Below are 26,022 nucleotides of genomic sequence, written 5' to 3'. Positions count from 1 at the left end.
TTCCCACAAGTATTCATTTGCGCAAATGCACACACTGCTTTCCTGCCTGTCTTCCCACGCACAAACAATAGTTCTGCTGGTATTGCCAGTGAAACAAAGTGGCTGGCCATATGGATACAAGTACAGCAGAGACAAGGTTTTCCAAGAATCTAGCTGCTTTAACGTTTCCAGGAATAATGTTTTAGTCAAGCCCACTGTGTTTTGAAAATTGCCCCTTTTCAAACTTTAATCAGTCAATATAAAAGATGCTTCCTAGATTTTGTGCAGGTGTGCACATGCACATCTTTGAGTCAGTGTTCATTCCTGGAAATGGCCAAGGTTGGGGTGATAAGCCCTTGTAGTTTCTTGGCAAAATTTCAAGTGAGATTTGTCATTGCCTTCTTCTTTCTAGGGCTGAGAGTGCACAACTGACCCATGGTCACAACTGGCCTAAGGAGGGACTAGAATTCACAGTTTCTAGCAGTGCTTTAACTACTATACCAATCCAAGATTTACTTAGAATATCTACATTTTCAACTTCAGGAGGCAAGCTTTCAATCAAGATTTGATTTCTTATATATATTCAGAAATCTGTGAAATCCTTATTTATAGAAATGTATCTCACTCCAAATGAAAAAGGGAAAAATAGAGTGATATATACAAAGAATGTCTGTGGTATTATTTTGATACAGTCTCTGTGGATTGGAAATAATATTACATTTTAATACTCCTTCATTTGACTGTTATTACTCTGCCTCCCTAGAAGACTAAGCCACTGCCTAAGTCTTGGCTGCTTTCAGCCTATCAAGTTAGTACATTGCTCTAATCAGATGGAGAATTAAGCTTCTGGATTTGTGCCTAGATGCAGCCTTTCATTCACAAAGAGATTAAATGCAAAGGCAAGACATACAAAACACACAAAATCAAAACCAATTCTTAAATCCAAATGGTGCATTTTTTAAAAAGCAAGAAAATATGATTGCAATGAAAGTGCAGATGGTAACAGTCATTTACCAATTGGATGCTAGCATCCACTCAAAACGCGTTCCCATTTTTAAGCAGTTTAATATAATCCTCCTTTGGACTACAATTCAACCAATAATTTAATTAACAGTAAATAAGATGAATGATGCATTTGATTCATACTACCCTGTGAATAATTTTGGAAGAAACTACATATAATAAAGATACATGGAAGAAAATATAAAATATTCAAAAATAGTAACTGCTATATTTTGGAAGATAAAATAGGTATATAAAATGCAGTTTTAACAGTTCAGTACATTTCCATTGTAAAATATGGGAATGGACCTCCCATTTTTATTGTACTGCTATACTACTGGGTAAAATTAATGGAAGTAGAAGTAACAGGAAATGTTTAATTGAATTGTATCTAATGCGAGAGACAATACATATCAGACTTCATCAGTCAAAATTGTCATTTTTTTGTTACAGAAATTAGGTGATTAGGTTTTCATCAGCTAGAGATACCAGGCTTTCTTCCCCCATATTCACTGCCATCCTCCGCCAACTAAAAACATACATAGATCTATGTATGAAAAGATCCCCCACATGAAACATCAAATAAAGAAAAATTCAAGAGAAGTATAGGCTGATAGCATCTTCAGAGACTGACTGTCTCTGCAGAAATCTTCTAAAGGACTAGTTATTTGGTTATTTGATGAAAGATTTACAGTGCTGGGATTTTTTTACTACTGGTTCTGTGGGTGTAGCTTGGTGGGCGTGGCAGAGGAAGGATACTGCAAAACCTCCATTCCCACCCCACTCCAGTGGAAGGATACTGTAAAATCCCCATTCTCTCCCCACTCCGCTAACCTGCTTTCCAGTCCCATTCTCCTGTACATGCTCTTCTTTGCATGCTCTGTTTAATACAAGGAACCACAAACTGCCCCTATTTTTCATTAGTCACTGATAAAAGTAATCCTCGACCTACAACTTGTCACTTAGTACCACTTAGTACCAATCCTTAGTACCAGGATTCAAATTTTTTTACTACCGGTTCTGTGGGCATGGCTTGGTGGGTGTGGTGTGACTTAGTGGGCATGGCAGGGGAAGGATACTGTAAAATCTCCATTCCTACCCAACTCTAGGGGAAGGATACTGTAAAATCCCCATTCTCTCCCCACTCCGCTAACCTGCTTTCCAGTCCCATTCTCCTGTACAGGGCAACAAAACAAGACCCAGACAATCAGCTGAGACTCAGGAGGCAGAGAATAGATGGGGGTGGGCCAGTCAGAGGTGGTATTCCGAACTACTCAAAATTTCTGCTACCGGTTCTCCAAACTACTCAAAATTTCCACTACCAGTTCTTCAGAACTGGTCAGAACTTACTGAATACCACCTCCGATCTCCTCCTATACTCAGTTTGTGAGTTTGTAAATATAGAGCATCACACATTGCTAAATGTTATAGTTGATCTTCTAAAGGGAATTAAATGCTGAAACTTTCTTCATAGAGAAACAATTTGAATATATCATCAAGTTTTCACAGTGGTTAGTATGGGGCAGTCAAAAATATTTTGTTTACATCTGGTTTCTAGGAAGTCACATTTCTTTCCTAAATTCTAGAACACTTACTACTGAAGTTATTCAGATATCATGTTAGAAAGGGATGGGTGCTACTGGCATAACAACCAGTTCGGTGATTGCACGCTTTGGCACATGTGCGTCAAATGCGCACTGTGCATGTGTGTCCTAAAACTAAAGTAAAACCCCTGCACCTCTCAGTTGATTAGCAGGGCAATCCGCTCTGCCACGCCGAACAGCTGAGAGAATAAAAAGGACCTAGGACCACGGGCAGGTTGAAGGGCCCAACTGAAGATCCTCGGAGCAAGTCAAACTGAACCGATTCAATGACAGCTGCTCTTTGAAGTTACTGGTACACTCAAAGTGATCCGAACTAGTAGCATCCCACCCCTGATGTTAGACAAAGATTTTTTTTTAAGGCATACAATTTGTACTTCCAAGAATTATCTTAAAATCCTCACATACAACCACAAGAAAATTGTAGGAAAAAAAATATTAAATGGCATTTTTTACATTCAGTGCAGCACTGGAGAGTGATTGCATTAGCAACATTTCTTTCTAATGAAATGTACATGTAAAGGAATTTCGTTGTCACAGTTTTTCTTAATGTGGCTCTCAGCATATTACTAAAAGGGACAAGTGCACTGCTCAACCTGAAAAGAACAGAGCTCCGTGCTTTAGAAAAGACATGAAAAAGCTACTGTGTCTACTCCCTTTTCCTCCACCCTCATTACAGTTAATGAAAAAGAAACTAGAAGGTTTGGCGTTTGTTTAAACCAATTAGGTTTACCAGGGCAAGAAGTGGCTAGGGAAATAAAACTGTAGATCTTGGTCCTTTTTCCCCAGTTAACTGAGAACAAACGTGGAAATCCCCGCGCAACAATGAGATATTGCATTCTTCAAACCTTTTACAGTACAACTCTCATCAGAGTCCAACCAATGTGCCAACTATCAGGGATAGATCTGGAATGGCAGATCTAATCCATTTTAATCTTTTACCAGTAAAGACAAAGTTCCAAAATAAACATATTATTTTTTGTATACTTCTTTAATCTTTAAAGCATTCTATGATTTATCTAAGATATACACCACTACTTATTATTGCCAATAATGTTCTGCAGTTATTGTTGATTTTCTAATTAAAATAGAAAATACAACTTGACTAAGAAGGACTGGTTAAAAAAAAACTTTTGAAAGTGAAAGTGTTTTAGAAGCCTTCTTCTGGCTTTTTGAGCTTATTTTGAGCTTAAATGTCATTAACTGAAGTCCAACACATTGGTGAAATCAAATTGGAGAAATGTCTACAGATGATGCTTCAGGATATTCTGTTGCACAAAACAAAAATGGAATGACACTATTCTGCACAAAGACATGAAATAGGAAGGGGTGTTAAAATGATTCATATGCATCTTTAAGCTCCATATAAACTGATATGCTTTTTTAAAAGATAGTGATAAACCATGATAAATAAAGGTGAAGAGATCAGAGACTGGAACAAGGTAAAAAAATGTCCTTCTGGGTGGCCAAGCAGAATGTATTCTGTTTACTATCCTATTTTTATATATATTATTTATTTATGTATTTTATTTGTAAGCCAGCTTTATTATTTTTCTAAATAACTCAAGGCAGGAAATATATCCAGTGTACCTTCCTCCTATTTTCCTCACATCAATAAACCTATGAGGAGAGTTAAGTTGACAGAGAGTGACTGGCCCAAAGTCACCCAGCTGACTTTTGTGGCTAAGGGGGGCTTAAAATTCACAGCTCTCTTAGGGATTAAAAAGTAATATGGAGAAGCTCTTTCAAAAATATAACATATAACTAAATATTGAAGTTATATTTCAGAAATCTGTATCGTTGAATTTTCAGACAAGTTTCTTCAAATACAAGTCTTAAAATAACTTAAGCAAAAACAATCAAACTATTTCATTTCCCATAACAACAATAAGAATACTTTCCAATATAATCAAACTAATGGTCCATTATGAATTTATCAGTTTTTCAAATACAAAATCTTTAAAATAAATCTTTTTAAAAATGTGTTTGCCATAGGATTGGGTATGTATGCTGTAGCTGATGTCAGTTTCTTCCGCTTTCATTAAATGCCTACTTTAGTAAAGCATCAAGTAATTACTTCTTATACATATGTTATTTCATTTTACAAGACAGTTTCAAAAACACCCAGACTTACACTGGCAGAAAAACCACAAATCAAGGTGCTTGTTTTAGTAGCAGCTAGAAATTGCACATAAGCAGCTGTCTGTAGTGATCTAAGCACAGAGCTTTAATTAAAAATATTACATTGCTTTTATACAATCCCCTGATCTCGGTCCTCAAGAGCTTGAAAGCTACAGAAGAATCTCTCAGACAGAGTTTAAAACCCACAGAGGCTCTCACATGACTGTGCTAGCTGAATTATGATAGACTTTGTTCCTAATACAGATTTCCATTTAAATTTAATTATTGATGTAAGCAGTTTTCTAATGCTAGAATGTGACATAGATAAAAACACAGCTCCTACTGGCCACAAATTCGTACCGTGTGTGTGTGTGTGTGTGTGTGTGTGTTGTGTGCTTTAAGGAGATTACGTTTCTGAATATCCTGTCACATTTAGAATTAGAGCAAAAACTCCCTTTGAAAAAACACTTCAAGGAATCCATAGCGTATACCCTACCATAACCCTATTCAGTTTTCTAATCACCTTATCTATTTACAGATTACTTATCTACTTATTTTAAACTATTTTATACATTGTTTTTTGCTTTTGTTGTCCACTTATTCTATACACTAGAACTGGTAATAGAATATAAAAATTATATATCAAGAAGAAATGATTCATAATTACTCATCAGGCAGGAGATCAACATAACTCCCTTTCTTTTTGGGGGCATTCATAGACCTTTTAAAAAAATCAAGATAGTAGCAACAACTGCGTAATTGAAGATCTGTTCCTGTTATACATGAGCTGCCATTTTGACTTTTAATACCTTTCCCTTTTCACAGATGCCCCTGCTCTATTATCAGCTTTACATGGCATTATTTTATTTCATTGTATTCATTTACACAATCTTAATGCCAATCCAATCAAAGTGACCAGTTGCAGTTGTACATGGGAATGGCCATTGGAGACAGGGGAAAGAGCTGTAGCCAGGGGAACATTTGGAGAAGAGACAGCTTAGCCCACAGTAAGAATGCGGACATGGCAAATGTCTCAGGAGGAACCCTCCCTAGTTTATTACATGGTAAAAGTGAGAGAAGAGAAATGTGCTTTCTGAGTTCAAGATTATGTTAACGTAAAATTACAGTAAAGTAGTTAACCTTGGTGTTTCCAACCTTCCACCCAAAAAAGGAAACTTCGCAACCTTCAATTATGTCAAAAGTGAAAAGAGACATGTTTTGATACACTGCCAGCAAAACCACAGGGAAACTCTGCCTTCTGGACATATTCTTTACACCATTCACAGTGCCAGGACCTCATATAAGGCTCTCAAAGATCTTATAGGTGTTTGAAAAACATTTTGGATAGTGTGGTTCTTAATGTAATCCAGCACTTCAAGTATAAGATCTTATAGGCAATAACCAACATTCTGAATTTGGCCTGAAAGCAACCAGTGCAGTGACTGCAAAAAAGATGTGTTATATATCTGCTGAATTCTATATCAATTGCAGCCTCAAGCCATCTTCAAAGGTAGCCCACTACACCAATCCAGTAGGTTGTTATGCATTACATACATGTAATGATAAGAATATATTTCTACCTGATATTCCAGCAAAAGCCAGGAGTATAGCAGCACCCTCAGGAGTACTCTTTAAAGGGAGTAACAAAATCTATCCAAAATCAAGGTTACAACTGATATTTAGGGAATGTCTACGCATTTGCTGACAAGTACTGCCAAATATTTAAGAGTTCATTTATTTATCCAACCTCTCCCAAAACCAGCTTATGACTTTCCACCTCAGCCTAGAGCAGCAATGTAATGGTAGATACATCATCTTAATTCCTCACTGTTAATTGGCAGATCATCTTTCTCAAACAGTTTCAAGTAGATATGGGGATGAAGACTGTGACTGCATTCCTTTCTCATGAAACTCATTCAAATATATAAGTTGAACCACAATACTGTGGAACTTCCCACCTCCATCCTTGGGAGCAATGTACTAGAATACCACAATGTTAAAGGCTACTAAAAAGATTGAGAGCAAACAAGAACTTCACCAAGTCCTAACAAAGGTAATTTACCAAACAACTGATACTTTTCTTTTTTACATTCTATGTGTGGACATAAATCCTGAACTGGGAAGAATTTAGATAATCTACTGCTTCTAGAATCTTTTGTAGCTGTAGTTGTTGAGAAGATAACATCCATTATTTTCCTCAACATTTTTTTCTCTCAAAGGTAGGCATACTGCCCAAACGTTGTCCAGTATGTCCAAATTTAGAGAGAAGAATTAAAAATGAAACTCTCCAGTTCAACTACAGCATTCATTGTATGCATTGCCACCTCCTATAAACTAAATATTAGCATTTCTGTTTATAACTAAATGATATCACTCATTTAGTTGGGTGTGTCCATACAGCATTAATTTGAAAGTGAGTAATCCATAAACATTCACAATCCAGAGAGATGCCTGACCAATAGTAAATATTTTGCCACACAATTAGTAACATAATTTGTTTTTCTGGTACCAATTGTTTGGGAGAAGGGAGGCTAAATTCAAGCTTTATTTTCTTCTTTAAAAATGTGCTGAGTATCAGTCACAGCTCCTCAGAAGCTAGTTTTAAAGAACGTGTTTGTAAATGGTGCTTCAAAAGATCTTAAACTGATACACATAGCACATTTGCTTTAGTTTAGTTTCTGTTGTATGTGAGATTTGTTTGTTTGTATCCCACCTGTATCATTTTTAAAAGTAACTCAACACAGGGGACATATCCAGCATACTGTCCTCCTCCTATTTTCCCCACAACAACTCTGTGAAATGAGTTTGGCTGAGAGAATGACTAGTCCAAAGTCACCCAGTTGGCTTTCATGGCTAAGGTGGGACTTGAACTCTTAATTTCTAGATTTCTATTCAGGTATTTTAACTACTAGACTGAACTGGCTGTCAGTCTATATAGCAAAATTTATTTTAAAAGACAGAAGAAAAATCAATGCAGAGTACAGTTGAGTGCTTGGTGTGCTAGCAAACAAGTAGTCATTCTCATCCTCATTTCACAAATCCGTAGGAGTCTTACAAATTCTTACGTTTCTCTCCACAGGAATGGCATTGCAATTGTTTTCTGTCATGTAGAGCACATAAAACAAAGTTTATCTAAGATTCAGCCCTAAATGCATTATGGCTGCGATCAACAATGGAACAGGCATGATTTTCAAGCTCTACAAATGTCTCAAAGCAAAAGAAATGCTTACAAAATATCAAAAGATAAAAAAGTGTTTAAATTGCTTAATTGTAAAAATGCAAAACCTGAATTTCTGAAAAGCAACAATCTCTTCAGGAGTTTTATGAATTGAGACAGGTTGTAAATACCGCAATCAATAAACCAATCAACATTTATTTTACCCAATCATTTTCTCTTCTAGTTACTCTACAGTCCACCTGCAAGAGTAATTAGCAAACTTTTTACAGCTTTAAATGCAAATAAAAAGCATGTATGTATTAATGCTAAAAGAGAGTAAAGCAAGGCCCATGCAAATTGTATATATTTTTACTTTTAATTATCTCCATTTTAATGCTGTTTTTTCTATTTTTAACCTGTTCTTATTATAATATATTGTATATATAATAAAATTGTGTGTGTGTGTGTGTATAGTATTCAGCTTTGTCCAGGTATTTTCTCATGTCTTTTAGTTGTGCTTTTAAAGTTGTAGCAACGTTTCAGCAGAATCTCATCTGCCATCATCAGGCTTATGTATTGTGATACAGAATCTCATCTGCCTGATGATGCCTGATGATGGCAGATGAGATTCTGCCAAAACATTGCTACAACTTTAAAAGCACAACTATAATGGCGTGGGAAAATACCCGAACAAAGCTGAATACTATACATGTAAGTACCCGCAAAAACTTTTATACATACATACATACATACATATATATATTTTCTCAAGTTTTCGCGGGTACTTACATGTATGGCATTCAGTTTTGTTCGGGTATTTTCTCACGTCATGGTAGTTGTGCTTTTAAAGTTGTAGCAACGTTTCGGCAGAATCTCATCTGCCATCATCAGGCTTCTGTACAGATGAACACTATACAGAAGCCTGATGATGGCAGATGAGATTCTGCCGAAACGTTGCTACAACTTTAAAAGCACAACTACGATGTGGGAAAATACCCGAACAAAGCTGAATGCCATACATAAATTATATATATATATATATATATATATATATAAAATTATGCCACCCAAAATCATCTTTTGAGAGATGGACAGTTATATAAATTTGATTTAACAAATAAAATATTAAAAACATTTGCTCCTACTTTTTAATAGGAATGTAGCCCTGTTTCAGGAAGGCACAAACTAGTTTGTTGTCCAGGTCAGTATTAGGGTAGCATGTACTTCACTTATGCCACCTATAGCAGAGAACAGCAGCAAACATAGGAAAACAATTTAAAAAGGGTTTTGTGGTACAGATGCAAGACTAGAAACGTGTTATGGAACACTAGTGAGGTCACCAATAGCAGCCAGAAAAGTGCCCACAATTCAGAAAACCTCAGTCAATTCAATAAGTTCAAACACAAGCACTACTAAGAAGATCAAGGGTCATGTTTCTTCAGCAAGCATTTTCTTGAATTCTGTGAAAGGTGACCTCACTTCTAAAAAGAGGGTCAATCTTTGACGTTTGTAGACTTTTGCAACAGATACATTTATGAACTTTAGTAAAATAAGCTTCTTTGGGGTAATTCCTATATTGTTATGATGAAACCAGGCGCATTATGCTCACATATGATTAATGCTTACATCATATCATTAATGCTTTTTTCATATCAGGACATGGCATCCAGAATACCTGAAAACTTGAATTTTTTTAAACAGAAAACCAGGCAAACCTAAGCATAGAAGTAGGAAAAAATAAGGACGCAAAGAAGAAAGGTGTTCAGAAAAGGATAAACTTATTGTAAGCAAGCAGTGATGTTACTCTAAACACAAACGCATACATGTTACATGTATCTCAAAGTCTTCCATCCAAAATGTGCTAAAGCAACATATTTGTGTGTGTGTGTGCGTGTGTGCGCACACACACATACAGAAGGATATATATAGATATAGATATATTCTTACTTCTAGCTATAGTTTCAAGGATGATTATATTATGTATACCAATATTATAAAACATCTTAAATCCAGTAGACTGTTTTTCTGGCCTAGCCTATGACCATTCCTGCATAACATTCAGTTGAATAAATTGTATAAAACGAGATAGTCAAGTTATTCATATTGGGGGTTAGAGAAATATATGTTTATTTATAGAGAAATTGCTTTCCTAAAACGGTATTTTGAGCGATGGCTAGTTTCTTCTCCAAAATTAGAAGGCCGTATTTAGATTCATTGAAGCTACAGTAACAGAAGCAAGCTCTTTTTCTCTCTTGCCCAATTTTCTATTTTTGAGGTGGGGGCCGGGGGGAAGCTTTCTTCAATCTTAACAGATCTCTCCAATATTCTTATAGTTTATTACTTAATCTGCTGTTGGAAAAAAATAGAATCTAAAAGAAAAGGTTCCAATTGGAGGCAGAAATATATAGCTGACTCCCTGTGCAGCGTACTGTCACTAATTGCCGGCAATGATATTAATGACCCAGTAATTGCAGTAAGAGTGGCACTGAAGTGGAAAACATCATCTCAAGGCAGAGTTCATCTTTAGGTGGTAAGCCATCACCACTGACTGATTTAATGCCTAGTGACATTTCAGACTATAACACTACCGACAAGAAATGTGCCACTCACGCTCTAATGGCTTAAATGGACATGACGTTATTTGCTGTGACTGCAGAGTCCAGCAGTACCCTCACCCCGCACCAAAATGACACAGGGTTTGTCCCACAAATGAACCATGTTTCTTTCAGGAGAGATAATGTCTAATCTAACAATCCAGTGCCACTTCCCACATTTTAGCTTCCATTAAAAAAAAAAAGCTCGTACTTTTAACTGCAACACAAAGAGAAGTTTGTTCTACTGTACAATGGGGGAAAAAAGCTTTTTTTTTTTAATCGTGTGACCACAGTCTACTATAAAAATAACTTAGCATTTAAAAATCAGCACCTTAAGTTGATTAAGATCAACTTTTTAAATCTGAGCAAATGTTGCAAGAAACATATTATAATATTGTTTTGAACCTTCGCTGCTTTCCTCACTTTAACAAAAGAATTTCCAATAAAATGTATTTCATACAGTGCAAATAATATAGGGCAATTGTACAGTACATTAGTATCCTGAAATGAAAACGAAAGCCTTGTATTTTCTGAAGCATCCTTGCCTGAATGGAGATCCAGGGTTTAAAGCATCTGCATTTTTGGCAAAGCTTGCGCAGCATCTTCAAAAGCTATCCCCAGGCACAGATAACATTATTGCTCAAATATTTTGCACAGCTCTAAATTAACAAACAAAAATTGTCATATACGGATAGTCCTCAATTTATGACTAGGACTGAAATTTCTGTAGTAAGTCAAGTCAGACTTGTTTTTATGACCATTTTTATGGTGGTCATTATGGTTGAAATCCACTATCGTCAAGCACAGTCACAGTTGTGTGAATCCATTCTTCTGAATGGACATTTTACTACTAAAAAAAAAGATCACAAATTGCTATTATATGACCATGGGAAACTGCAACTGGTCATAAATACGAGCTGGTTGCCAATCGCCCAAATTATAATTATGTGACCATAGGATTGGTACAATGGCAGTAAGTACAAGTACTGGTCATAAGTGTGAAGACCTGACTTTTTCAGCACCATCGTAAATTTGAACAGCCACTAAATTAATGGTCATAAGTCAAGGAGTACCTGTAAATATAACAGTGCTGTACAAGAAAAACGTATTTGTGATAATCCAGACACTCTAAGTTAATGAGAGCTACTTTAATAGAAGCACTATGAATATTCTATTTTAATCAACAAGCAAATAAACCCATCTTATGTGAACAGTCCAAATTGAATTTTCTAATGTGATCATTTTGCTATGGAAGTTAATATACCTAATAATCTAGGGCACAGTACAATAAATACTAAAAATACATACAGGTGATCTTGCCTCAATGCACGAACAATATGAGAATAAAAACAGTTTCCAAAACTGAAGCTCTCACACAATAAGTGTTATAATCACTTTCTTTGAGCCACCCTTTTCAAAAACAATTTCAAAACTAGACTGTGAAGTGCTGCAATCAGTATTCAACTCACTATTAGAAGGGAATATAAAGCTTGCATTCAGCTTCTCCATTACTGCAAAGCAACTGACACTAAAAAAAAAACTAATTGTGATACTGGTTGTACAGCTAAGCATTTACCATTGTGCAGCTCTCTGGATTGCTGGCTTCTATGATAAATTGCATTCACCTTAGAGCTGAAGCTATATGGACACACTTTAAATGTTGTATCATTTAGTTTACAGAGATGTCAATATTTACTCTATAGCAGGTGGAAATTTATACAATGAATGTATAAATTTCCACCTGCTATATTGAAAAATTTCACTTCTAAACTCAAATTTGAGGCATTTCCAAGGTTTCCTTGTTTCTAATTAAAACTTGGATTTTGCATTTTTAACATGATGTATAAATAAAGGAGAACAACTTCATGACAGTGTTTGAAAAAATCCTAAATAAGAGACTTAGTTGCATTTTTTTCTTTTCTTTCTTTTTTTCTTTCTTTCACTCTGCTTCCTCCTCTCTCCCACCCTTTCTTTTACACAATACTTTCTTCTTATTCTATTAAATACTCCAGGGAAAGTTATGTATAAAACTGGAAATGGGAACAATCCTTACAATATGTTTTATGGTTCTGTTATTCCACCTCTACAATTAAATAGTTTATGTACCTTTTGCTTATCATATCTACCCAGAAAAAAAAAAACACGTTCCGTTTAAATTTATTCTGATTTTTTTTTAACAGCCCTCCTCTTCTACAGGATGCAAATGACTTCCTCTGATTTAATGAGAATTCTTCAAATCCCACTGCAGGAGGAAAAGCGCCTTAGGGCACTAATTTTGCATAGTTTTACACTTGTAGTTAACTTTACACATGGGAGTAGTTCTACTTAAGTCACAGAGACGCTTTATATACATAAAAATCAAACCTCTGCATGTAAGCCTTTGTAACCAATGGTTTAAGTTATTTATTATGTTTAAAGTATTTTAGTTTAATACTAATCTGCATAATGAATACATAAAAGCTCCTTAAGCAGAAAAAGGAGACTCTCCTTTGTAGAATTTAATTGTCAAAACTTTTATGTGTTTGTGTGTTCACGCATGCATGTGAACCAGTCATGGCATGAAATATTAAACAAACCAGCTGAAAATATTCAACTGATTATAAAACAGTAAAAGCAATTCTAAGCAACTCTGAAATACTTCGTTTTCACTTGTAAGCAGTGTCTTCTATTTTTCTGTGTACTTTAATATCCGCCATACATAGGGGAAAAGACTGGCTCACCAGCTCCCACCTACTAACAAGTACAGTCATCTTGTTCTCTCATTTGCTACCCATGAGAATAAGAATGGTATTTACATATTCCCTTTTGGAGTATCTTTCTGTCTAGCTATAAATGAGATCAACTGATGGCACTGCCAATGTAATGGCACATATATGAATGAAGGCATTCTATAATAGCCACATTAGTACATTTACAAGATCCTGGTGGGTTGAAAAATGCACTCCCCAGATTCTACATCCATTAATTCTATCCAGTATACATATGCGCACACACACACACACACACGCACACACACACACACACGCACACGCAGAGAGAGAGAGAGAGAGAGAATCCTTAAAAATCCTTACTTTTCCCCCTTCAATAATTTTATGCTGATGATGTGTATTTAATTCAAATAGAACTGAATTAGCTGAATTAAGAATGATTCTCCAAAGATTCAGTGACTGAACTTTCTGTATCATATTAGAGTCAAAGTAATTTCTTTTTCTTTTTAATATACATAATTCAAAATTTTATTAGTTTATCCAAATACAATATAAAATACAAAAATAGAAAAGAAAAGATTGGAAACGTCTGACTCCTTTTGGTGCAGTAGAATAAGATAACAGCATCAAACCTCATTGTTTTACTTTTATATAATAATACAAACTAGCCATTTCTATAACAACAAACCTATTTGATTAGCAAAACCCAAAAACAAAGTTTCATTTTTTTCCACTCAAGCACAAAGTCCAAAAGTGGTTTCCAAGTAAAAATAAAATTGCATTCTTTTCTTTAATCAGACCAGTCACTTCGTCCATCTCTGCTAACTCCATCAACTTTTGCAGCCATTCATTCATTGTGGGAATCAAAGTGTCCTTCCATTTTTTTATATAAAGTAATCTTGCTGCTGTTAACATATATAACATCAAAGTCCCTGGGTATTTTTTTTTCTTCTAAATCTTTTCCATTAAACCCAAAAGAAAAGTTGAAAGTAATTTCTGTATGTGTAATATAATTGAAGACAAAAGAGAGAAAGCAAAGATCATATTTTGCCTATGGTCGTGCAACCTGATATTCTTTATAAGCATTTACATATTACAATAAAAGGTCATGTCCTCAAAATCCAGAGTTTATCATTTTAATAGTTATTGCTTTAAAAAATTGAACAATGGCAAACTATAAAAACAAGAATATCAGAAATAGCTGGTATTAGGGAACGGAAGTGCTCCTATCCAAAACCTTTCGCTAATACTACTGTGTATAAATATGTAGTAGAATTTTGGTTTTTTAATTATTCTGTTGAATATAATTTTTCTGGAAGAAATTATATTTTTAAAGTTAGGAACAGGTTGAACTACTTTTTCTTACTTTCATTCGCCCTTAGAGTCAAACAGATGGAGTTTTATCCATTTAAGAAGGCACATCTGGGAATATCAATTGGAAACTATAACAGAGTAATAACTTCTGTAAAACAGTCAAGAGTGAAACATCCAAATTAAAGGAAATGTTATTGTGCTCATTTTTATTAATGTGAGAAATATATTTTTATAACCTATAAATTATTGGCATGAATTATTTATTCCCAGAAAGGTTCTATGGCTGAAAGTGGAATTGAATTATATCCTGTTCTTGGCAATCTGACTATGGAAAATTCAGTTTTGCAAAAATGAGATTTGTGGGCCTTTTTTCTTCTAAATAGCAACTTTTTCTTATCATTCTTTTGAACCATGGACTTTCTTCAGATTTTAGACTAGATACAGTAGTCATAATCAAAGTCACAGTAAATAATGCCTGATATAGATTCACCTGTATAAAATTTGTAATACCTCTTTTAATCCTCTTCTCAATTAGGAATTTTTCTACTTTTTTAAAAAATATATGTAATATCATTAAATCTGTATGCTGATAGCAAACAGTTCATTGTAAATTACAGGGAGTCCTCCATTAAGGACATTGCGACCAGAATCTCCATCGCTAAGCAATGTGGTTCATAAGTGTGCTATCAAATGACCACATTGTTTAATGCAGAAATCCCAACAGCCCCTGCTGCCATCGTTAATCAAATCCCACCAGTTTTTAGGAAAGGGGGCCCTTATTCCAGCCATTCCCAGTTTGGCCCTTCCCTGTCCCAGGCCTCAATAAGGTAATTGTAGTTTCTTCAGTTTACCCTACCTGCCTATCTTCCCCCTCATCTCTACCTTTTTGGCCACCTTGTACAGCGGCACTCTACAGTGGCAAAATCAACAGAACTGGACCTTAAAAAGAGGCTTGCACCTTCAGCAATATCAGTCAGATGCTGCCATCCCTGGATTGCAACTTCAGCCACAGTGCTGGTGGCGCCTACCACTGCTGAGGAAATGCCACCTCAAGAACTGGGCTGCAGCCAGCCATTCCAGCGCAAAGCCCTAACTACTTGCATTCTGCAGGTCCTGCTGCCCCCAGTAACTGTTAGCCACATGTATAGGCCTTCTTCCTTCACATGTACCATTCTCCTGAAGCTTTGGAAGGCAATATTTTGAAGAACAGCACATTCAATTTGAAGGAAGGCGAACATTCCTTCTCACGAGGTTTCAGATGACTTCAAAAGCCTTCCAAATCATCACAAAAATGGTGTGTGCAGCCTCTGGAAGAGAACAGCCAGGAAGAAAACAGCAAATGTCGACTGGGTGAACCAAGGCTGGTGGAACATTTCAACAGTTGCTGATTCTTAAGCAAGGATTATCTGTAATTGAATCTAGTTCATTCTAATTCTCATTTCTGCTTAAAAGTTATCTTATTTATTTATAGGATTGTTTGCCACCCATCTTACTATCTGGGTGGCTCACAAACATATTGTGAGCTATTTATTGAAAAGTGAACAGTTTCAAAGTTACCTACCCACTTCTACCAATAGGTTGGAAGTTGTCAAAAGTTTTAGAATCTTGACTGGTTAAAAAAGAAAAAAATGAAGACAAGGAGAAAGTCGTTCCTTTTCTGACCTTAGCTTATGGGTCAGTTCAAGAACCAAAATTAAATCCTATATTTGTTTCCAAGTGTCAGTTAGGAAATGGATCACAAGAGCCTTCATGAAAGAATTATTAACTGGATGAGAGAGTATATCTTATCAAGTATTGTTACTGAGAAATATTTTCAATAGTTACTAATATCTGGAAATGATCCCCTATAAGATTACTTGGAAGGAATCAAATTGGTTTCCCAATAAAAATACACAGAGCTGTAGATTAAGTTAACCAAAGCTCAGAAGATTTGTTACAGTAATCAAGACAGCCTCAACTGCTGTAAATCTACTATTGTACTGATTTCTACTTAGCAAAGTTGCAAAGGGTAGGGATGCAATCTCTTCCTTGCACTTTTACTCATTCTGTGATTTACCCTCTGTCTCTTCTGTTTTGTGCTATGTCATCTTTCTTCAAGAATGATCACGAGATAAGAAAGATAACAACTTGGTTCCTTTTCTTCAGACTTTCTTCCCACTTAACTTTGTTCACATGCAGGTATTTGACTCTAGAATCGGAATTCAGGCTTTTGGTATGACTTACAGGCAAATTTAAAAACTACTTTTATTTTAAAAATCATGTGAAACGAAGTATCAACCTAAGGTCAGATTTTTATGAAATAAGATTTTTTGATGGGTTTTTCAGGGGATTGTACACTTACCTATGATCAGAAATTGGATCTTGAAGGCATCACCCATCATAAGATCCTACCAATTTTTTCCCCTAAGCTATTACAGTAAGTCTGATACCATTTCCAAGGCACCAAGCTGAAAGATGTGAATTTTCTAAACCCCAAAGAATGCTATAATCCTCCCGGAAATGTAATTATTATACTGTATTACCATAATGAAATAATTATACAAAAATGAAGAAAATGAGTCTTATTTATGGATTTAGAATATTACTGACACAGATATGACAAAGCTGACAGTTTTCCATGAGTTCCATTTGTCCATAAGTCTCAAGTCATAATTAAAGTACCATTTATGTCACAGTTGGCCTACTATTGAGAATTAATCCCTAAAACATTAAATAACTGCTATATTTCACAACAGCTATTTGAGCACGGAGGGATCTGTTTACAAGGTACATTTTCATAAGGAGTACTGACTACTATCTCTAGTTTCAGTTCTGTACCTTTTATTCTAGCAATACAAAATTTATTGATTCACTTCTTTCTCAGAAGCCCTAAGCACTGAGAAGCTTTGCATTTAAAATTACAACAGCCATATTTTAAAACAGATCATATGTGCATCAAATTACATTTTCAATATTCTATTTTTGTTCTGAACAATACACATTTTAATTTCATTAATATGTACTCTCTATATACAATTACTAATTTTATTAGTACTTATTTTAGTCCTATTCTGTTCTTTTCAATTTTTAAATGAATACATATAAAAGGAATTGGTTGCACTTTGTTTTTCAGGAATGATTCAGAAGTATGACAATGTTTTTTTTTAAAATAATATTTTTATACTATAATACTATGCCTACTTACATAGGACTGACCTAATAAAATCATTTTTTTACTATTTCCAAATAAGTGGATTACAGGTAGTTTTCAACCTAGGACCTTAATTGGAACCAGAATTTCTATTGCTAAGTAATGCAGTTGTTAAGTAAGTCAAACCTGATTTTAGGAACTTTTTCCCAAAACCGTTAACTGAAACACTGAAGTTATTAAAAGAATCATGTGCTTGTTAAATGAATTTGGCTTCCCCTATTGACTTTGCTTGTGGGAATCTGTCTGGGAACATCATGAACGGTCATCCCATGACCCTGGAATACTGCAACCGTCATAAATACATGCCAACATCACGATTCATTTATGGCTGGGACACAGCAATGATCTGTTGCTAGAAGAACAACTACATCTATTGCCCTGCTGGTCTCTTGAGAAGTAGGAACATTCAGCTTTTTTTTTTTTCACTCGAATTTAAAGCATCCATCCCACAGATAAGTCACCTGAGCTTTTTCCCACCCATCCTTTCACCTCTTTCCAGGCACCATTGCTATACCAGCTAACCATACTCCAGTTTGATTAAATATCTAGTAACCAAGCAAGTAGAAAACAAAACTGTCCATGCAAATATAAACAAATTTTACTTCAATTATATTTTATGTTTTCTATTTGAAGTTATCTCACTTTGTGATCACTTTTCTTGTATGTTATGTATGTATAGGAAACACACTGCCAAATACTTTGAAAGAGTTAAAGTGTCATTCTAACTATGATTGTTATTTATCACTGAATGAACATTGACTGAATATTATTGTATCTCACTACATCTCAAAAATCTATTGCATCTCACTACATCTCAAAATACAATGTATTAATATTGCAAATGGGGTTAAGGGAAAACGTATTAGATCAGAAAGATGACATATGGGATACAGCCCTTTAATTTCTAGCATAACTGACTTTTCTTCTTCTTTATACTATTTAAACTACACTGCTCAAAAAAATAAAGGGAACACTTAAAGAACACAATGTAACTCCAAGTCAATCACACTTCTGTGAAATCAAACTGTCCACTTAGGTAGCAACACTGATTGACAATCAATTTCACACGCTCTTGTGCAAATGGAATAGACAACAGATGGAAAGCAGAGGCAGTTAGCAAGACATCCCCAATAAAGGAGTGGTTCTGCAGGTGGTGACCACAGGCCACTTCTCAGTTCCTATGCTTTCTGGCTGATGGTTTGGTCACTTTTGAATGCTGGTGGTGCTTTCACTCTAGTGGTAGCATGAGACAGAGTCTACAACCCACACAAGTGGCTCAGGTAGTGCAGCTCACCCAGGATGGCACATCAATGTGAGCTGTTGCAAGAAGGTTTGCTGTGTCTGTCAGTGTAGTGTCCAGAGCATGGAGGCGCTACCAGGAGACAGGCCGGTACATCAGGAGATGTGGAGGAGGCCGTAGGAGGGCAACAACCCAGCATCAGGACTGCTACCTCTGCCTTTGTGCAAGGAGGGACAGGAGGAGCACTGCCAGAGCCCTGCAAAATGACCTCCAGTGGGCCACAAATGTGCATATGGCTGCTCAAATGGTCAGAAACAGACTCCATGAGGGTGATATGAGGGCCCGACGTCCACAGGTGGGGGTTGTGCTTACAGCCCAACACCATGCAGGACGTTTGGCATTTGCCAGAGAACACCAAGATTGGTAAATTTATCACTGGCGCCCTGTGCTCTTTACAGATAAAAGCAGGTTCACACTGAGCACATGTGACAGATATGACAGGGTCTGGAGACGTCGTGGAGAACTTTCTTCTGCCTGCAACATCCTTCAGCATGACCAGTTTGGCAGTGGGTCAGTAATGGTGTGGGTTGGCATTTCTTTAGGGGGCCGCACAGCCCTCTATGTGCTCGGCAGATGTAGCCTGACTGCCATTAGGTACTGAGATGAGATCCTCAGACCCCTTGTGAGACCATACGCTGGTGCTATTGGCCCTGGGCTCCTCCTAATGCAAGACAATGCTAGACCTCATGTAGCTAGAGTATGTCAGTAGTTCCTGCAAGATGAAGGCATTGATGCTATGAACTGGCCCGCCCGTTCCCCAGACCTGAATCCAATTGAGCACATCTGGGACATCATGTCTCGCTCCATCCATGAACGCCACGTTGCACCACAGACTGTCCTGGAGTTGGGGGATGCTTTAGTCCAGGTGTGGGAGGAGATCCCTCAGGAGACCATCCGCCACCTCATCAGGAGCATGCCCAGATGTTATAGGGAGGTCATACAGGCATGTGGAGGCCACACACACTACTGAGCCTCATTTTGACTTGTTTTAAGGACATTATGTCAAAGTTGTATCAGCCTGTAGTGTTTTTTTCCACTTTAATTTTGAGTGTGACTCCAAATCCAGACCTCCATGGGTTGCTAAATTTTATTTCCATTGATAATTTTTGTGTGATTTTGTTGTCAGCACATTCAACTGTGTAATGAACAAAGTATTTAATAAGAATATTTCATTCATTCAAATCTAGGATGTCTTATTTTTGTGTTCCCTTTATTTTTTTGAGCAGTGTATATTAAGATACCCAGGTATTAATCAGTTACTTTGCTAACATTGCCAGTTCAGCCTACCCACTTGTCTGAAAACCTGGAAATAAAACAGGGTCTAAAAACAGTAGGGAGGAAGTTAATAATAAGCTGCCATGAAAATACTTTCAATGAAAACAATATAAATCCTTTAAGCTTCTTACTTGATTGAATACAATGAATAAATTAAGAAACAGTAAGACCAAAAAAAGAAAGAAAGGAAACAGAGTTATTGTTCACTTACATATGATGTAATAGTCCTCGTTTCTCTGAAATTCTAGACCCCAGAGGTTAGGGCTAAACTCTTGAAATTTGATGGTAAACTTAACATCTTGATCAGGCTTGGCACAGTTGAGCAGGGGAGTGTTGTCCTTCTTAACAGTACAGCTGTCTGCTTGGTCTTTCTCAACCATATAGACTTTGTAGTACTCATACTGACCACCAGTCTTAGAGTCCACCTTTGGGCATATAATATCCAGTTTATCTCCAATCTTTGGATACAGTACTAATCCTTGTCCAGGATGGAATCTAAAAGAAAGAAAAAACAGATAAAAATCATTCATTAGATAAAGAGAAGTTATGTATCATACTCATAAAAAGAAACCTACAAACTGAAGATATCAAAATAAACAAACAACAACTATCCAATTTTAGTTTTCTTTACTATGGACAAGTTGAAATCCAAAATGATAAGTTAATTATCACAAACATCTGAATCTACCTTAAGAAGAATTCAAATTAAGTTTCGTTCAACAATATAAGAATTAATTAAAGATTTTCTTCTTGAGCTTGTTCTAAGCAAAGATACTTGGTCAAAATAAATGGATAAAATAGGACCATCTGATCTAGTATCCAATATTAAGTACTGGATAAAACTATTTGGAGCCTCTGTTCATTATACAATAAACAACTATTTCCACTGAGGTAGAGGCCTCATCTCTCTCCTAGTCTGCCATATGGAGAACCAACAGCAGCTGCAGCTTCCAGGCACTGGATATACATCTGACCTTCTTTTATTACAGCATTTTATTATCCCTTAGGAAGGTTTCAGCTTATCTTTTTGAAACGTAAAACAAAAGAGTGAAGCTTTTGTTTTGTTAAAACTAGAACCTGCACCAATAACTTGTTAAATGTCCCTGGTATCAACCAGATACATTAAATATTTCAAGTTATTTAAAACTGGCTATTCACTATTCAAGCAACTCAGTTTACCTTAATGTAAAACTACCTTAACAAAGGTTAAGTTTTAAATGAAAATAATTTCTTGGTTTAAATGTACTCTGTTTAAGCAAAAAAAAAGTCACTGCAATCTTTACTTTCCGCCTAAGATTTATGAGTCCCAATTAATATTTTTAGAGTTATGGATGCAGAATCTCCCTAATATTAATATCCTTTAATATTAATATTAAACACCTCCTAATCTAAACATTTCACGACAGTTATCTTACTGTAAGAGAAAACATTACTGAAGAAATTGGCTTCTTAATGAATAATTATTTCCAGCAGTTTATATTAAGGACTCCACAGCAGACACTCATATGATCAAAAATATAAAAGAAGGGATAAGTACTAAGTCCCCAACCTCTAGTGCTGTTTTATTTCATGCATTTCCAACACAGGCTCAAAGGGACAAATTTCATCCAGGCATGCAGATTTTATAGGCTAAATATCTCAGATTATTGAAGATAGAGAGTTGTCATAATTTTAGTTTGGCCATTAATCAGAAAGATAAACACCTGAATGTTTGTATTTACACACAATAAAAGCTGCTATATACTATTGCACAATCCTTCAGCAAAGGAAGCAAACTATGAACATCTTAAAGTAGCCCATAACAAATAAAATTCCCCATCTGTTTTAAAAAAGGTACATGAGGTGGCAGTGCCCAAGCTAATTAAAACAGATACACCCTTTTTGGACTTGATCAAAAACTTCCTGAATCCCATACATGGTACCAAACATCTGAAGGACATATCCTCTTTTTAAAAAAGTGCAGTGTGACATGTTACAGCAGGTATAAGCTACGTACATCTGTAGCAGTTGGGTGTATCTGGCAGCAAAAGCATGAAATAAAAAGTGCCCCAAAGTTGACTTACAGGTGAAACTCGAAAAATTAGAATATAGTGCAAAAGTTCATTTATTTCAGTAATGCAACTTAAACAGTGAAACAAATATATGAGATAGACTCATTATATGCAAAGCAATATAGTTCAAGCCATGATTTGTCATAATTGTGATGATGATGGCTTACAGCTCATGAAAACCCCAAATCCACAATCTCAGAAAATTAGAATATTACATGCAATCAATAAAACAAGGATTGTACATAGAACAATATCAGACCTCTGAAAAGTATAAGCATGCATATGTACTCAGTACTTGGTTTGGGCCCCTTTTGCAGCAATTACTGCCTCAATGCGGCATGGCGTGGAAGCTATCAGCCTGCGGCACTGCTGAGGTGTTATGGAAGACCAGGATGCTTCAATGGCGGCCTTCAGCTCTTCTGCATTGTTCAGTCTCATGTCTCTCATCTTTCTCTGGCAATGCCCCATAGATTCTCTATGCGGTTCAGGTCAGGCAAATTTGCTGGCCAATCAAGTACAGTAATCCCACGGTCATTGAACCAGGTTTTGGTGCTTTTGGCAGTGTGAGCAGATGCCAAGTCCTGCTGGAAAATAAAGTCAGCATCCCCATAAAGCTCGTCTGTGGAAGGAAGCATGAAGTGCTCCAATATCTCCTGGTAGACGGCTGTGTTGACCCTGGACTTAATGAAGCACAGTGGACCAACACCAACAGATGACATGGCTCCCCAAATCAACACAGACTGTGGACTTCAAGGATCTTGCAATGTGTGCCTCTCCATTCTTCCTCCAGACTCTGGGTCCTTGGTTTCCAAATGAGATGCAAAAGTTGCTCTCATCAGAAAAGAGGACTTTGGACCACTGAGCAACAGACCAGTTCTGTCTTTCTTTAGCCCAGGTAAGATGCTTCTGACGTTGTTTGTTGTTCAGGAGCGGCTTGACAAGAGGATACGACATTTGAAGCCCATGTCCAGGATCCGTCTGTGTGTGGTGGCTCTTGATGCACTGACTCCAGCTTCAGTCCACTCCTTGTGAAAGTCCCCAACACTTTTGAATGGCCTTTTCCTGACAATCCTCTCCAGGCTGGGGTCATCCCTGCTGCTTGTGCACCTTTTTCTTCCACACTTTTCCCTTCCACGTAACTTTCTATTAATGTACTTTGATACAGCACATTGGGAACATCCAACTTCATTTGCAATTACCTTTTGAGGCTTTCCCTCCTTATGGAGGGTGTCAATGATGGTTTTCTGCACAACTGTCAGGTCAGCAGTCTTTCCCATGATTGTGATTCCTACTGAACCAGACTGAGAGACCATTTAAAGGCTCAGGAACCTTTTGCAGGTGTTATGGCTTAATTAGCTGATTAGAGTGGGACACTTTGAGCCTAGAATATTGAACCTTTTCACAATATTCTAATTTTCTGAGATTGTGGATTTGGGGTTTTCATGAGCTGTAAGCCATAATCATCTCAATTATGACAAATCATGGCTTGAACTATCTTGCTTTGCATGCAATGAGTCTATCTCATATATTAAGTTCACCTTTTAAGTTGCATTACTGAAATGAATGAACTTTTGCACGATATTCTAATTTTTTTAGTTTCACCTGTACTGTTCACTCCCACTGTACATTTTTATTCAAGTAAGAAATCATATAAATTAAGCAGAGGAACCCAAATAAGTATAAAATGAATATAAAAGGTGAGGCAGACAGAGAATATATAACTTTTAGTGGGGATATACAGAATCAGATGTTGTTAATGAACAAAACCGATTTAATCTTCCTTTAACTGTTTTTATTTGCCTTACTTGTAGCTGCTACAATAGAAAATATGGAACTGCACATGTTTACTAGGAATCCATCCAACAGACACAGACTAATGGCACCTTTTGCCTAAACATATCCAGCTTTTATACTACCCTACTTCAGCCCTGGGGCAAGCAATTTGAATATGAAATACACAAATTCCACAAAGCTTATTTTTACTTTGCTAAAACATCCCATTACTCGAGTTATGACAGCAATGACTTACAACAAAAATCCCGATTCCAACTGAAGTAATAAATCTAGGACTACCTGTTTAGAATACTTCCAAGTACTACCATGCTGCTATGGAATTTTATTTTTTATAAAATCAGTACAATTATTCGGTTTGAGCAGAATTACATTATTTCTTCTGAAAATACAAGTATCACAACAATCATGTGTTCATTTGTTATACCACAACTTTAAACAATGTGCTGAAGATCTCTCGAGTGGGAAACATGTAAAGCAGAACTAGACTGCTAACAATGAGCTTCCCTGGACTACGTTACATTCATTTTCAGATTGTAACTGCAGAGCTGCTATTCACAACAGGTTTTATCATTAGAGAAGCACAGTTGACACAAGACTGGATTGCTCTGCTATTCTAAGAATATGTCATTACTGAGGACTGCAACAGGACAACAGCTTCTAGGCAAGTTTAACTGACTTTCATTTAGTAACTGACTTTCGTTTAGTGAGTCTTAATCCCTTTTTATACACTCCATTCTCTTCAAGGGATGAGGAGATTATACAGATGAACATGCAGGCTTCTCAAACATCCCCATTTCCTTGAGATGAGGAGATAAATTCTGCACTTGGATCTATTTCTTGATTTAGAAATGTTACAAATTACATGAATATTTATAGAGCTCAGAACCATGGCCTCCATCTTTTGAACAGATCTGGAAATTTGATAGCATGCTATGGGTTCTCTCACAAAATGTCTGCCATGGAGAAAGGCTGGTCCATTCACAAAATATCAGGAGAAATAGTATCTGGAGAAATAGTCCCAAAAATACACTAACTCCTCTAGGCTTCCTCCCTGGACATTAACAAGACCTCTGATTTCCATTGTTGCCTTCTTATCATCACTGATGACTAACTTCTAAACAAACCCCTAAACTGCAACCAATTTATATTGTCTAAGATTATATAGCGCCCAGGGACATTCTTGCAAGTACATAAGCCCTCGACTTACGATCATAATTGAAGCCCAAAATTTCTGTTGCTAAGGGAGAAAATGGTTAACTAAATTTTGCCTCATTTTATGACCTTTCTTGCCACAGCTGATAAGTGATTCACAAGTTAGCAACATGGTTGTTAAGTGAATCTGGCTTCCCCTTTGGCTTTGTTTATCAGAAGGCCACAAAAGGGGATCACATGCTTTGGGCCACTGCAACCACCATAAATATGAGCTGGTTGCCAAGCATCTGAATTTTGATCATGTGACCATGGAAATGCTGCAATAGTCATAAGTGTGAAAAATGGTAATAACTTTGAAGGGTCACTGAACTGTTGTAAATCAAAAACTACCTATAACAATGACACAAATGTTTTACATTGCAAAACATCAGGTCTCAAATTTCTTCAGATTAAAATGTTACTTAAATAAGTCTAAAGAATTTGATAGTTCCCAAGGGAGAATTTATTGCAGAACGGAGTAACAGAATTGGAAGGGTTCTTAGAGGTCTTCTAAGTCCAATCCCTTGCCAAGGTAGAAATCCTTATTGCATCCCAGACAAATGGCTGTTCACTATTTTCTTGAAGACCTCCAGAAATGATTGTCTGCAATCATACTGCAGGCAATGCAACTTGTTAACCCATAAAGCAAATAAGGTTTGGAATCAGTGTCAAAAATGCCCTTTCCTCTGGTTTCTGGACCTGCCTTGGATGCCAGCAGTCCTGGATTCCCCTCACCAAAGACCAG

General features: G+C 36.4%; 1 protein-coding gene across 2 annotated transcripts in view; it reads right to left on the bottom strand.

Annotated features, from left to right (window-relative positions):
- EFNB2 (ephrin B2) overlaps positions 1 to 26,022 on the bottom strand; it is a 54,345-nt gene that overhangs the window by 10,706 nt on the left and 17,617 nt on the right. For both annotated transcript variants that reach the window (XM_026708345.2, XM_087938574.1), the window contains exon 2: positions 20,453 to 20,736. In XM_026708345.2, coding sequence (XP_026564130.1) covers positions 20,453 to 20,736 — 284 coding nt within the window. The remainder of the gene's footprint in view (positions 1 to 20,452; positions 20,737 to 26,022) is intronic.

This window comes from Pseudonaja textilis, chromosome 8 (assembly GCF_049901715.1).
Source record: "Pseudonaja textilis isolate UNSWEBS1 chromosome 8, rPseTex1.2, whole genome shotgun sequence".
NCBI classification, from domain to species: Eukaryota; Metazoa; Chordata; class Lepidosauria; order Squamata; family Elapidae; genus Pseudonaja; species Pseudonaja textilis.
The sequence above is the reverse complement of the archived record's forward strand: the minus strand, read 5'-3'. Positions and strand labels throughout refer to the sequence as shown.